This window comes from Salvia hispanica, chromosome 4, assembly GCF_029641045.1.
Source record: "Salvia hispanica isolate PSC_SH4W2 chromosome 4, Shi_PSC_v1, whole genome shotgun sequence".
In the NCBI taxonomy this organism is placed as follows: Eukaryota; Viridiplantae; Streptophyta; class Magnoliopsida; order Lamiales; family Lamiaceae; genus Salvia; species Salvia hispanica.
Genome location: NC_142695.1, coordinates 58,547,120 through 58,560,074, shown reverse-complemented (window position 1 = coordinate 58,560,074; position 12,955 = coordinate 58,547,120). Strand labels below are relative to the sequence as shown.

Sequence of the window (12,955 nt, the reverse complement as noted above, 5' to 3'; positions counted from 1 at the left end):
ACATTTCCTACTATGAATGGATTTGTAAATTGTAATATAGTTTGCAAAATGGAGAAATGAAAGGCCAGTTTAAATTTGCAACTTAAGACTTTGAAATTCTGCCAATATCTTCTAAATAAACATGTTATATTTAATTCTTTTTAAATATTACTATGATTAACAAGTTATTATTACATAAAAGCGAGAATGATATAAATTATTACAAAAATATATTTTCAATTCAAATATAGGAAATACAGAAAATAAAGAGAGAATAAAATAAGGTAAATATAAAATAAAAAAATATAAAAAATGGAGAAATGGCCTTAAAAAAAATTGAATGATGAGTGTTATAGTGATTATTAAATCACAATAAAAGTCTGAAATTATGAGCCCAGATCTAATCTGGCAAATGCAATTGATACCAACATTCCACCGTCGTCTTCATTAAAGATTTTTTCTTTTCCACATTGCTTTATTGTATATATATATATAAGCTCAATTTCCCCCAATTTCTCTCTCTCACATCTCCTTCAATTGAGTGATTGAAGGGATACAGATTAATTTTACACACACATACACACAGTGATCTTTTTTTTCTGCAATTAGTCTCACGTTTCAGTTACTAATTTGGGTAACTGAAATTGAAGGCTCATTGATTTTGATTTAATTATTTGAACTTGGGGGAGAAGGGGATCTGGTCCTCATTTAGAAGCTAAAGATTCAGTGAGAACAGATCAAATTCATCAATTGATTAGAGATAATTCTTGATTTAGTGGTTAAAGATTCGATTTTTAGCTTCTTTTTTGGTTTTGGGAGTGTGTAAATTGATGGTAAAGAGCAGGATGTTTGGTGGGAATGGGGTGCTTTACCCCATTGTTGCATTTGCATCGTGTGTGGCCTTTATATACTTGTCGTTTGGGGATTTGTGGATCAATGTTCATGGGGATGGGAAGTGGAGCTTTGTGGAGAGGAATGGGACTCAGTTTGTGGTGGATGGGATGCCCTTTTATTTCAATGGGTGGAATTCTTACTGGATGATGGATCATGCTGCTGATGAGGTTAGGAGAGGGAAGGTTAGGGAGATGCTGCAGACTGGGGCGAGGATGGGGCTCACTGTGTGTAGGACTTGGGCTTTTAATGATGGGGAGTATAATGCTCTTCAGATTACACCGGGTCGATTCGATGAGAGGGTGTTTAGGGTGAGTTTTTAGTGTTTGTTTTTGTTGCTGGAGTGATTGCTGATGTTGTTGTTTTCTTGGTGATTGGATTTGAAGATTGCTTGATGTTGATGTTTATCTTGATTCTTGAATGGAGCTTCGTTTATTGATAGTTTATACTCGTATGCAGTGTGAATCTTGGTTTTTTGCTGATTGAACTTTGTCTAATGCAGTGGTTGAGTGGTTTTAGTCTTTATCTTGATTGCTTTGTTGAGCTTTGATTGCGATTAGTTTATGCTCGTGTGATGATTGTGATGAGTAGTAGAGTGTGAGTCTCGGGTTCTTGGTAATTGAGCACTGGCTTATGTAGTGGTTGACGGTTCTAGTCTTTATCTCGGTTGTTTTGTTGGGCTTCGTTTGTGAATAGTGTATACTCGTATAATGATTATGATGAATAGTAGAGTGTGAATCTCGGTTTCTTGGTAATTGAATGTTATCCAGTGTGGTGGTTCTAGTCTTTATCTTGATTTTTTGGAGCTTTCGGTTGCAAATAGTCTGTACTCGTATTGTGATTGTATCATTTGGATGAGGAGTCGAGTGTACATCTCTTGCTTGAAGTTTGCATTGCTGTTTCCTGTTTGAGTTATTTGCTCTGTTCTTGGTTGAGAAGTTCAATTCTTCTGTGCTTGTCGCAGGCGTTGGATTATGTTATCGCTGAATCAAGAAGATACGGGATAAGGCTAATGCTGTGCTTGGTAAATAACTTGCAAGCTTATGGTGGAAAGACGCAATATGTCAAGTGGGCGTGGGAAGAAGGCGTGGGTTTGAGCTCTTCTAATGACTCGTTCTTTTATGACCCGTCTATACGTCGCTACTTTAAGCATTACATTAAGGTATTCTTGCCGTACTGTCTCCTACTTTGTGCTTGGAAAGTCTCGTCTTAGCGTCTATGATCACTAATTCACTCTCTGAGCATGATAACAATCTGTGGGTGTCGTGAAATAGACGAAAGTAGATCCCTTTACTCGAAATGTGGATGTGTGTGTTAAACATCTACTGCAATCTCGCTGATATCGATGTTTTATCTCCAATATTGGATGAGAAAATAGAAATCGAAAGAAAACCTTGCATGCCTTTTTTCTTTCGAGATTAGGTGCTTAGGTTGTCGTTTCTCGTACATAATAGATGTACGTTTGATAATGCCTTTAAATTTCTCTTTTCTTGACAGACTGTTCTAACAAGGAGGAACACGTTGACCGGAATCGAGTACAGGGACGATCCAACTATCTTTGGATGGGAGTTGATCAACGAACCCCGCTGTATGACTGATAAATCCGGTGATACACTTCAGGTAAACCCGAGATTTCCCCTTCGAGTTGAGCTTCTTTGAACTCAATTTTGCTCCATGTGGTAAAAATCGGTATCTCTATAACTGCAGGATTGGATCGAGGAAATGTCGACTTTCATAAAAGAAATCGACAGGAACCATCTGCTCACAGTGGGGCTTGAGGGATTCTACGGACCTAAAAGTCGGAAAAGGTCGACTGTCAATCCCGAGATCTGGGCATCTGACATTGGCACGGATTTCATTCGCAATTCAAACCTCTCGACTATCGATTTTGCATCAGTCCACATTTACCCTGATCACTGGTGAGCTTTCCCTCCATATGAATTTTGAAAGCTCGATTTTGTCGTTGTACGACCTATTTAGTGTTCTCGTTTGATGAATATCCGATTTGATCGAAGAAACATTAGAAGTAAGAGCGAAAATCGTGAATCTTGAAAGCGCGATTTTGTAATCTACGTAAAAATTGTTCGATCTCTTCTGCAGGACACACAATCCCGATTTCGAATACAAGCTAAGGTTCGTCTCCAAGTGGATGATCTCCCACATCGAAGACGGTGACAAGGAGCTGAAAAAGCCCGTGATGTTCACCGAGTTTGGTCTATCCACGGAGAATCCGGACTTCACCCCTGCTCAGCGCGAGAGGTTCTACAAAGTGATTCTCGACATCATGTACAAGTCCGCTGTGAAGAACAAGTCGGGAGCGGGATCCCTCGTGTGGCAGTTCCTGGTGGAGGGGATGGAGGACTCCAACGACGACTTTGGGATCATCCCGTGGAAGAGGCAGTCGACGTATCAGCTCTTCGCTGAGCACTCGTGCCGGCTCGCACGAATCCAAGGTGCACTCTCCACACAATTATACTACTTGAGAAAATTGTGCACACTTAGAAAATAGAAAAGCCACAGTTTCTTGATTTGTTCCCTTTGATATGCTTTTTTTTGGAATTTTTTTTATTTTAGGGTGAAAAAAATAAAAAAATATAAAAAGAGTGTTACACATAGATGTATAATTTCATTAATGAAAAACATAAGATTTATATGTATTTCTTTTTTACTCGATCGAGATAGACAACTTTACTTTCCTGACAAACTCGGGACGGAATCATGGCGTGTAGGCCAACCCTAAACATTTAGATATGGGTATTGTTTAATTCTTTTTTTTATATATATATAGAAAGAGTGTTTGATTTAGTTTCTAGAATTGGATGATTATATTTAATGAAATGCTGAAATTGCGGAAGAAAATGTCAATAATGTGGAAAAACTCAAGCTTCACGCATCATCCAACAACTACTTCTAACTAATGTGTATAACCTAATTAAAAATTGTAATTTTATTAGTATTACTTCTAACTAATGTGTATAACCTAATTAAAAATTGTAATTTTATTAGTATTGGATAGTTTTTGTATTTGAATCTCCAATCGTATGACCGATTTTGATCCGTCAGACAGTCTGATACGAGACTCCATAATTATGTAAATTAGTAAATATACTATAATATACTTAGGCGACCACCGATTCAAGTTCCTTAATTGCTCTTTGGCACCCCTTATCGGGATCTAACGTCAATTTTCTCTCGTCCCTTAAAATCCACATCGCTAATTACTAAAAGTAAAAAAAAAAAAAAAAAAAAAAATGTGAGTGACGAAGGGCGAAGTGGCTCTCACGGCCTCGTTCATCCCTTCGCCTCTCCATGAGGTGACTCGCGGAGGGCTCTCTTATTGCATCCCAAACTACGAATTATTTTCATTTGATGTCAAAAATTGTCTCAAACGACAATTGATACGAGTCTAGATCATAGAATTCATTCAACAAAGTGATTCGTGTGATTTTGTATTTTAATTTCTTTACATTTTAAAACATCAATAAATGAAGAAAGAAAGTTGTTCGAGTAGGTTTATTTTAGGTCAGCCAACTATTTCCTCAAAAAGCTTGAAAGAATATATTTCTATTTTATGAACATTGCTTTTATAAAGCTGCTCAACCAAGAAACCTCATATAAATAAAAAAAAATTTAAAATATAGCGAAAAAAAAGAAAAAAAATAACAAACATAATCTTATTGCCCCGTTTCAATCGTCCTCTCAATTATAGTTTGATAGTGAAGATAAATAAACAAAAATTATAAAAACATGCATTTTAGATTATTTTCGGTCATACTATTTCCAGATAGATAACTCATAACTGCATCTTAGAAAAAAATATAATAATTGAATTTTTGTAAATGCATTTCCTAGAAATTAGTAGTATGTGTCGAACATTCGATATAGGATTGTAAATTGACTTTCACAACAGTATTATCTGTAAAATTGACCAATTCTTACTATTCTAAAAAAAATACTTTCTATAGTACATTATATGTTCCCTCGTAATTGAGTCATTTTTCTATTTCGGAAAGTTCCCTCATAGTTGAGTTATTTTCATATATAGTAGTAACAATTTTTCTCACTTTTATTCTATTTTATTCTCTATACTCTTTATTCTCTATACTCTTTTTTCTCTCTTACTTTTTTTATCTATTTATTAACATACTCAATATCCAATTCTTAAATTTTGTGCAGAAAAGTTCCGTCTCAACTATGAAGGGAGGGAGTATTATTTTTGCTAACGTAATACAGATTGAAAATATTGTGATAGGATCAAGAAAACAAACGAAATTTGGATTAGTTCGAACATTAAAATTTTAAAACGTTGACTCTTTCAAAAAAATCAGATATTGTACAAATTTTTTTTAATTGAATTATCCTTAAAATACTATTATTAGAGAATATTCCCCCCACAAATTAAGGAAATAAAATTGAGAAGCAATGATAATCATTAAGCATGCTGGAGTAGAGGATACGTTTAAGCATGAGCTACAAGTCTACAAACCTACAATTAATTAAAGTCTCTAAGCAAAAACCTTTATAAATAGGGTTGTCATTAAACAAGAATCAAATTTTAAATAAGAACTAAGAATTAATATTTACCTTATTATATAGTATAATATGTATTTTAATATTGACATATTTACCGTGATGATATCATGTATCACCACATTATTTATTCTATATGGTTGCAATATTTAAACAATATTATCAGAAAATGAAAATAGTTCTAATGGGTAGACAAATGTGGTTGAGATCGTGTGAAGACATATCGAGGAAATCATAGCCCCCGAATCCCGACAGCATTTTAATTTTGTTATAGTTGACGACAGTGGTGGACATAGAAATTATTGTCGATCGAGGCTGTAATTTTTTTTTAAAAAAAACCAAAGTATGTTTCTAGATAATTTACACCATTTATAGGACTTTTATACAATAATTTACATTAAATTTATACAAATTTCAATGAAAAAAATTATTTCATCGAGAGCTTTATCCACCCCCACTCCACTTGGATCCGCCCATTGTCGACGTGTTAGCCTTATGATGATATTGGGCAATATGTATATATAATGCTATCGTTATTCTATTGTTAGCTCTAATGGATTAGAATAAATTTTATTTATGTTATATAATTGTCGATCTCACTTTAATACGAACCTATATATACAAAAATATAAAATATGTTAGTATTGCAATAAATAATTTTGTGAGCGAACCTATATATACAAAAATATAAAATATGTTAGTATTGCAATAAATAATTTTGTGAGGAATAATGCCAAGCCACAAAAATTTAAGGAGATGGTTACTTTAAAGCCAATGTGGAGTCGTTTTATCCATACAGAGCACATGTCAGCCAGCAACGAAATTCATTTTCCAAACACAAAAAATTAATTAAAGTCTGAAAATAAGTTCGATGCTATCTTCATATTTATGCCATGAAACCCTCAACAATAGCAGCCCCCACGCTATTGAATATTTTGTCATAAATAGGACAATTATGATTTAAAATAAATATACATATACAATTATCATTTTTATTTTAATCCATGATAGTGCTACATATGTCCCAAATGGCATAAAACAATTAGAGCTTTGAATTGTTCAAATTTAATATATCTAGAATGTCAAATATGTACGACCAAGCATAAGTTGATCAAGAAAATACAAGTTAGGTTACTTGATGAAAAAAAAACAAAAAACAAAGTCTTGTTTTCTATGTTGATTTTTTAGGAATTTGAATGATGATGTTTCTTACTAATTATTATTGTTCCTTTTTATTTTATCCATGAACAAGGAATTGATTTTCCTAAAAATAAATTTAATAATTTACTATATTTATTGATTTTGTTGATGCATTGTGATTGTGTCACCAAACCTACTTTTTTCTTGACTTCTCTTCAATGACTTACTAGATAAAGACAACTCTAAATATAAGAACTATTAGTGAAGCAAATTTGAAATCTCAGTCTTTATTAATAAAACGCAATAGATAAATAAGGCAATATTTGGAATTTAGCAGCTAAAAGTTTGTCTTATTTATCCTTAAAAATTGTTGAATCAAAGTATTAGGTAGGTTTGAAACAATTAACTACCTTTGACAAAGGTTGGAATACACAATTAATTTATAGTTTGTTAAATGTAAATGTGGGTATAGTTGTTTGGCCGAATTCATTAAAAGATATTATCAATATTAATTAATTATAACTTTGATCATATAAAGACATTATAGTCACGGAGATGATATGTTACAATATACATGAGGTTATAGTACATTGCAATCAAACATGAAAAATGTATTCAATGATATAATGTTATCTCCTTATCATGTAATAATTAATTAACTAGGACGTAAATACTATTACCAAAATTAGTTTTCCTATTTGATAGCGGTAGGTTTAGACTTTAAGACTAGAATGTTTAATGTTAATAATAATGATCATTGATTACTCATTAATCATTATTGACAAAGTACCAAACATAAGCTTTATTTTTATTTATTATTTATTTATTTTTAATTTTCACCAAATGCAGTTCACTAAGAAAATCAAGAAACCCAATTCATGTTATCAAAAACACAAGAAGATTATTGAGACAATTTATCAACAATCCTATTTTTCATATATTATATTAAGTTGATTGAGTTTATTCAATTGATTTTTTTTTAAAATCAATAATGGTTGGTTACCTATGCTCATGATAGAATAATTGCTAATGGTAAGTCGAACTTATGATTTACTATTAACTAAAAAAATGCCTTACCAATTAAGTTGTTATTTATAAATAATAAAACTTCAAAAACTTTGGATGATTGTGGCATTAATTTCCAATAAATCCACTCTTGTTTTCAATATGAGTGGGATAGATTGAAACATGGTCAATTTTCTTTGGTTGATTCATTAAAAGTAGAGAATAAAAATTTGTGATTGGCCTTTTGACTCAAAGACTCCAATTTGAGGGGAAAAGATCCAATTCAATAATTTGCAAGAAATTTAATTACTAGAGTATATATTTTTAAGTGAATGCTATCTACAAAAATGGAGAATGAAATAGTTTTACCGAAAACATCATAATATTAAATATTTTCAATAATGCCACGCTTAATATAAATCAAATCGGTACACAATATTCAATTTTTATCGACAACGTCCACAATTTACTTCTCGATTTTCAGAATATTTACGCCGTCGCCTGATATAACATGAAACAACTTTACAAAATTCAATTTTTATCGATAACGTCCACAATTTACTTCTCAATTTTCAGAATATTTACGCCGTCACCTGATATAACATGAAGCAACTTATAATATGTTTCACGTATCATAGATATTTTAAAACTCCATTAAATTTTGGCCCTTGTTCATTAATACTATTGATAACCCCATAAATAAAAGTGAATTTTAAATTTTACCTAATTCAACAACTTTCATATTAACTCATTTTTATTACTTTAATAAACACACAAAACTTTCCCAAAAAGAAAAAATAGCACAATATTGAATATCTGTCCCCTATAAAAAGAGTAAAATAAATATAATAAAAATATTAAAATAAAAAAAAAACTAGAGAGAGAATCCAACGCCGTCTTGACTAAGCCAAAAAGCTGCTGTTATTTCCAGTTTTAGAGAGAGAAATCGCCGGCTTGCTTCTCTCTATCTTTTTTTAATTTATTTTTAATTTCCGAATATCGAATTTTGGCCCATCGATGGTGCTCGAAGTGGGGTCTTCAAATTGATTCAGTTTTAGTAAAATTTCCTGTGAAATTATTTTAATTTACTGAATTGTGAGCTTCAATCGCAGATTACTTTACCTGCGAAAAGGAATATCGAATATTATTCACCTTTTCCCCTTTGTTTTTTTGTCTGTGTGAGTATTATATACATATACATATATACACACTACGATCATGTCGAACAGTCAATAATTGCGCAGATTATTGTAGCTTTTTTAGACCAAGTCCTCGTTTTTACTGCCGAGAATTTTCTAAAACACCACATTTCTCCCCCAATTTCAGGTCCAATTGAAGAAATTGGATTGTAATTTTGGGCGTTTCACTTTTCTATTGCTTTGGATTGCAAAAAGCTCAGTTCTTTAAGCTCTAGGGCAGATAATTGGATTCAATTGATCTCGGATTGAATTCAATTTTGGGTCGGTGTGTCGAAATTGGGATGGGGTTTGATTATCTGAGCGTGTGAAGAGGGTTTTGTTGATTTGATTTTGAAATTGGGGGAAAAATTGATGGGGTTTCTGTTTTGGGATGATTGTCTGAGTTTGTGAAGAGGGTTTTGTGTATTTGATTTTGAAATTGGGGGAAAAATGGGGTGTGTTTGTGGGAAGCCGTCTTCGGCGGTGGAGGATAGTGAGGTGAGCCCAAAGCAGAGGGAGCTGAGTAGGAAGGCGGCTGAGCTGCGTGTGGCGAGGGGGGTTTCGTCGAGGAGGAATGAGAGTTTCTCGATGAAGGAGAGTTTGGAGGGTGGTGAGGTGAAGATTGGGCTGATTGATAAGAAGGTTAGTGGGTCTAGGAAGGTGAGGGATGATTATTATGAGAAGAAGAGGAAGGGGAGCTGTGAGGATGTAGGTGGGAATTTCCCCAACTTGGGGAGCCTCCCGAGCGCAGTGGAGGGGGAGCAGGTCGCGGCTGGGTGGCCGTCTTGGCTGGTCGCTGTGGCTGGGGAGGCCATCCGCGGCTGGGTTCCGCGGAAAGCTGATACCTTTGAGAAGCTTGATAAGGTACATGAGTTGGATGTGTTAATCTGTTTAATGGATCATCTTGATTGTTTTTTTCAGTGTAAAAGTGGATGAATTGCCTAATTTTATTTGACTGTTATTGCTGTAAATGGTGGATTGTGAGCTGTTTTTTGATCTTCTTTAAAGTTTTTGACTTTGTGTAGCTTATCCTTATGGTTGATTGTGCGTTCGTTGTCGATTTTTTGGATGATATTTCTGGTAGATTAGCAACAAACTTTGTGATTTGGTAGCATGATCGCAGTGAGTTGAGAAGATTGTTGATGGTATATGACTTTTCTTAGTTTTTGACTTTGTATAGTGAATTAGTGATAGCTTGTGCATTTGTTGTAGATTTTGTGGATGATGTTTTCGGTTGATTCGCAAGAAGATTTGATAGCATGATCGGAATGAGATTAGAAGATTGTTATGTTAAATCATGTTGGTTATTCCTTCGTTACAAAAGTAGTCGAATTTTGCTAATTTTTATGATCTATTATAGCTTTAAAATGTTGAATTTAAGGTTCTCTTTTGATCTTCTTTGAAGTTGTGATAGTTTCGAATGTGTGTATTTTACCCTGATATGATTGGTTTTGGTTCTTGTGTGATAGCATTTTGTTGTTGCAGATTGGTCAAGGGACTTACAGTAGCGTGTATAAGGGCCGAGATCTCCTGACTAACAAATACGTGGCTCTGAAGAAAGTGCGTTTCGACAATATGGATCCAGAGAGTGTAAAATTCATGGCAAGGGAGATTCTCATCTTGCGAAGGCTTGATCACCCGAACATTATCAAGCTGGAAGGCTTGGTCACTTCAAAGACGTCTTCGAGTTTATACCTCGTCTTTGAGTATATGGAGCATGATCTCACTGGTCTTGCGTCACTGCCCGGCGTCAAGTTCTCAGAGCCACAGGTGATAAACGTGATTGTTTATCACGACGGGACACTGAGTGGAAGAATCTGTTTGTTCTGATGTTCGTTTGTTTCTTGTTCGTTTCAGGTGAAGTGTTACATGAAACAGCTATTGAGTGGGCTGGATTATTGTCATAGGAACGGTGTCCTGCATCGTGATATAAAGGGTTCGAATCTCTTGATTAACAATCACGGGATCTTAAAGATCGCTGATTTTGGCTTGGCGAGTTATTTTGACAATCAAAACAAAATCCCTCTCACAAGCCGCGTCGTGACTTTATGGTATCGGCCACCTGAACTTTTGCTCGGAGCGACTCAGTATGGAGTTGCTGTCGATTTATGGAGTACCGGCTGCATACTCGGAGAATTGTACGCTGGCAAGCCCATCATGCCTGGTAGAACCGAGGTATTTACGCAATAATTTGAAGAATTTGTTTCTATTACGACCTTCGACAACACGTTATTAATCTTTGTTGCTTATGAAATTGCGTTATTCTTCGATATTTTCTATTTGCAGGTTGAGCAGCTGCATAAGATATTCAAGCTTTGTGGTTCGCCTTCTGAGGATTATTGGAAAAAATCGAAGTTACCCCACTCCCCGGTCTTTAAGCCGATTCAGCCTTACAGACGACGAATCGCTGATACCTTTAAGGATCGTCATGATGCTGCTGTAAAGCTGATGGAGATCTTACTCTCAGTCGATCCTTCTGATCGAGGGACTGCAGCTAGTGCTCTCGAGAGTGAGGTGCCTTCTCTCTCTCTCTCTCTGGACGAGACATACTTTCTTCTAAAGTGTTCTTTCGAAGCCAAAGTTTAGTGTGTCGTACTGATTCTATGTTTTCCTACAGTTCTTCAAAACATCTCCCATTCCGTGTGATCCATCGACTTTGCCCAAATATCCTCCAAGCAAAGAGATCGATGCAAAACTGAGAGAAGAGGAAGCGAGAAGGTCTGTGCTCACATCTATTCGTTCAAATCGTTTTAAGTTTTTTGCTTAACTTCTTATACACACATACATCCCTTTTCGTCCTTGATTGATTGTGTTGTTTGGGCCGTCTTTCGACAGGAAAGGAGCTGCTGGAGCTAAAGGACACAAGGGTGACAATGATTCTAAAAAACCAAGAGAATTCCGAAGTGTGGTAGGGATCGATCCCAATGCTGAGTTGTCTAGATTAATGCCGGTATGCTCGAGACTTCTTACGACTATATTACTACTCGTACATTTGAGAAGTCGAAACCACACGGCCTAACATGATTAAATCTTTGACATTTGTAGATTAGTTACACGTCAGATAAACCTCGATCCTATTTGTATGACCAGTGATGTTCATTCATTCTATGTTTGCGTACTGATATAGCTTCGCGATAGATTGTTCGTTCTCTAGAAACTAATCTCGTAAACTTAGATATGTAAATACGTAAAAGGCTGTGTTAGGTTAATTATACTTGGTGGCTCGAATTTTGGCCTGTTGGCGACTTTCTTGGTATTCGCATTCTATATCGATTACTGATTTTGTGAATCGTGTCTCAGAGGCATGGCCACGCGGACTCAAAGAGTCGTAGCGAATTTTTCAACACTCAAAAGCAAGACGCTGCTCCTGGCTTTGCAGTGGATCAATCGGGACGAGCACAAGATCCGTCCGAAAGGAGCAAAGATCACCTGCCAAACCCGAGGGAGAGACTGATTTCTAATTCCGGTCCTCTTGCTCCACCTGTGAGCTGGACGTCGTCTGGGAAGAAAAGCAACGATATTTCCATCGCTTCCTCCAGAAACGGGTTGTCACCCGCAGAATGCCGAAACAGTTTAGGCCCCCAACGCGTCGAGGCTACAAATCAAGCAGGCAGGTTCTCGCAGTCGTTCGGGGAAGCTGTGAGAAATCACGACAGGAGACGGCAGTCACAAATACCTCCCGGCACTCACCAGGCCGACTACGGACGAATCAACACAAAAGAATCCGTCTTGGTACGAAAACGCTCGTTTATCTTACAATAGCGAAAAATTGTCGATAAATTTTGTGTTGTATACGATCACTGGCTATCGTCTAACGCGATCCTCGTCTATTCTCGTTTCTTAGGACGGGCACGGTAAGGAGAGAAAGATCCATTTCTCGGGTCCTCTGCTCGCGCCATCGAACAACATAGAGCAGGTGCTCAAAGAGCACGATCGCCGGATCCAAGAAGCTGCTCGGCGTTTGAGGCACGAGAAGACAAGGGCCGGTAGAGTTCGGCCTCACGAGACGCAAACGTCGTCTAAACAGACGCACGTCTCGAATCAAAGCGCTGGCTAGGCCGGCCGGCCGGAATCTATACGTATATATATTCATACATATAGTAAGTGCTTCTTTCATCTATGTAAATCTTGTACAGATTGTGAGGATTGTTTTTTTTTTTTTTTTAATAATCTTTTTTGCTATATTTTTAGAATGATCCAATCTCTAAATCAAGAGCAGGAACTGATTCATG

The 12,955-nt window shown here is 35.8% G+C and overlaps 2 protein-coding genes across 2 annotated transcripts; both read left to right on the top strand.

Annotated features, from left to right (window-relative positions):
* The first annotated feature begins 388 nt into the window (after positions 1-388).
* MAN2 (Glycosyl hydrolase superfamily protein) lies at positions 389-3,675 on the top strand. The gene is made up of 5 exons (XM_048089263.2): positions 389-1,181; positions 1,835-2,032; positions 2,368-2,490; positions 2,578-2,789; positions 2,971-3,675. Exons 1-5 carry the CDS (start codon positions 810-812, stop codon positions 3,377-3,379), a joined length of 1,314 nt encoding a protein of 437 aa, XP_047945220.1. The 5' UTR covers positions 389-809; the 3' UTR covers positions 3,380-3,675.
* Positions 3,676-8,474: 4,799 nt separating this feature from the next.
* Positions 8,475-12,953, top strand: LOC125194310 (putative serine/threonine-protein kinase At1g54610). Its single transcript, XM_048092454.2, has 8 exons — positions 8,475-9,587; positions 10,209-10,493; positions 10,581-10,898; positions 11,010-11,237; positions 11,341-11,441; positions 11,559-11,673; positions 12,024-12,455; positions 12,568-12,953. The coding sequence occupies exons 1-8, from the start codon at positions 9,174-9,176 to the stop codon at positions 12,778-12,780; spliced, it is 2,106 nt and encodes a 701-aa protein (XP_047948411.1). The 5' UTR covers positions 8,475-9,173; the 3' UTR covers positions 12,781-12,953.
* Positions 12,954-12,955: the final 2 nt, after the last annotated feature.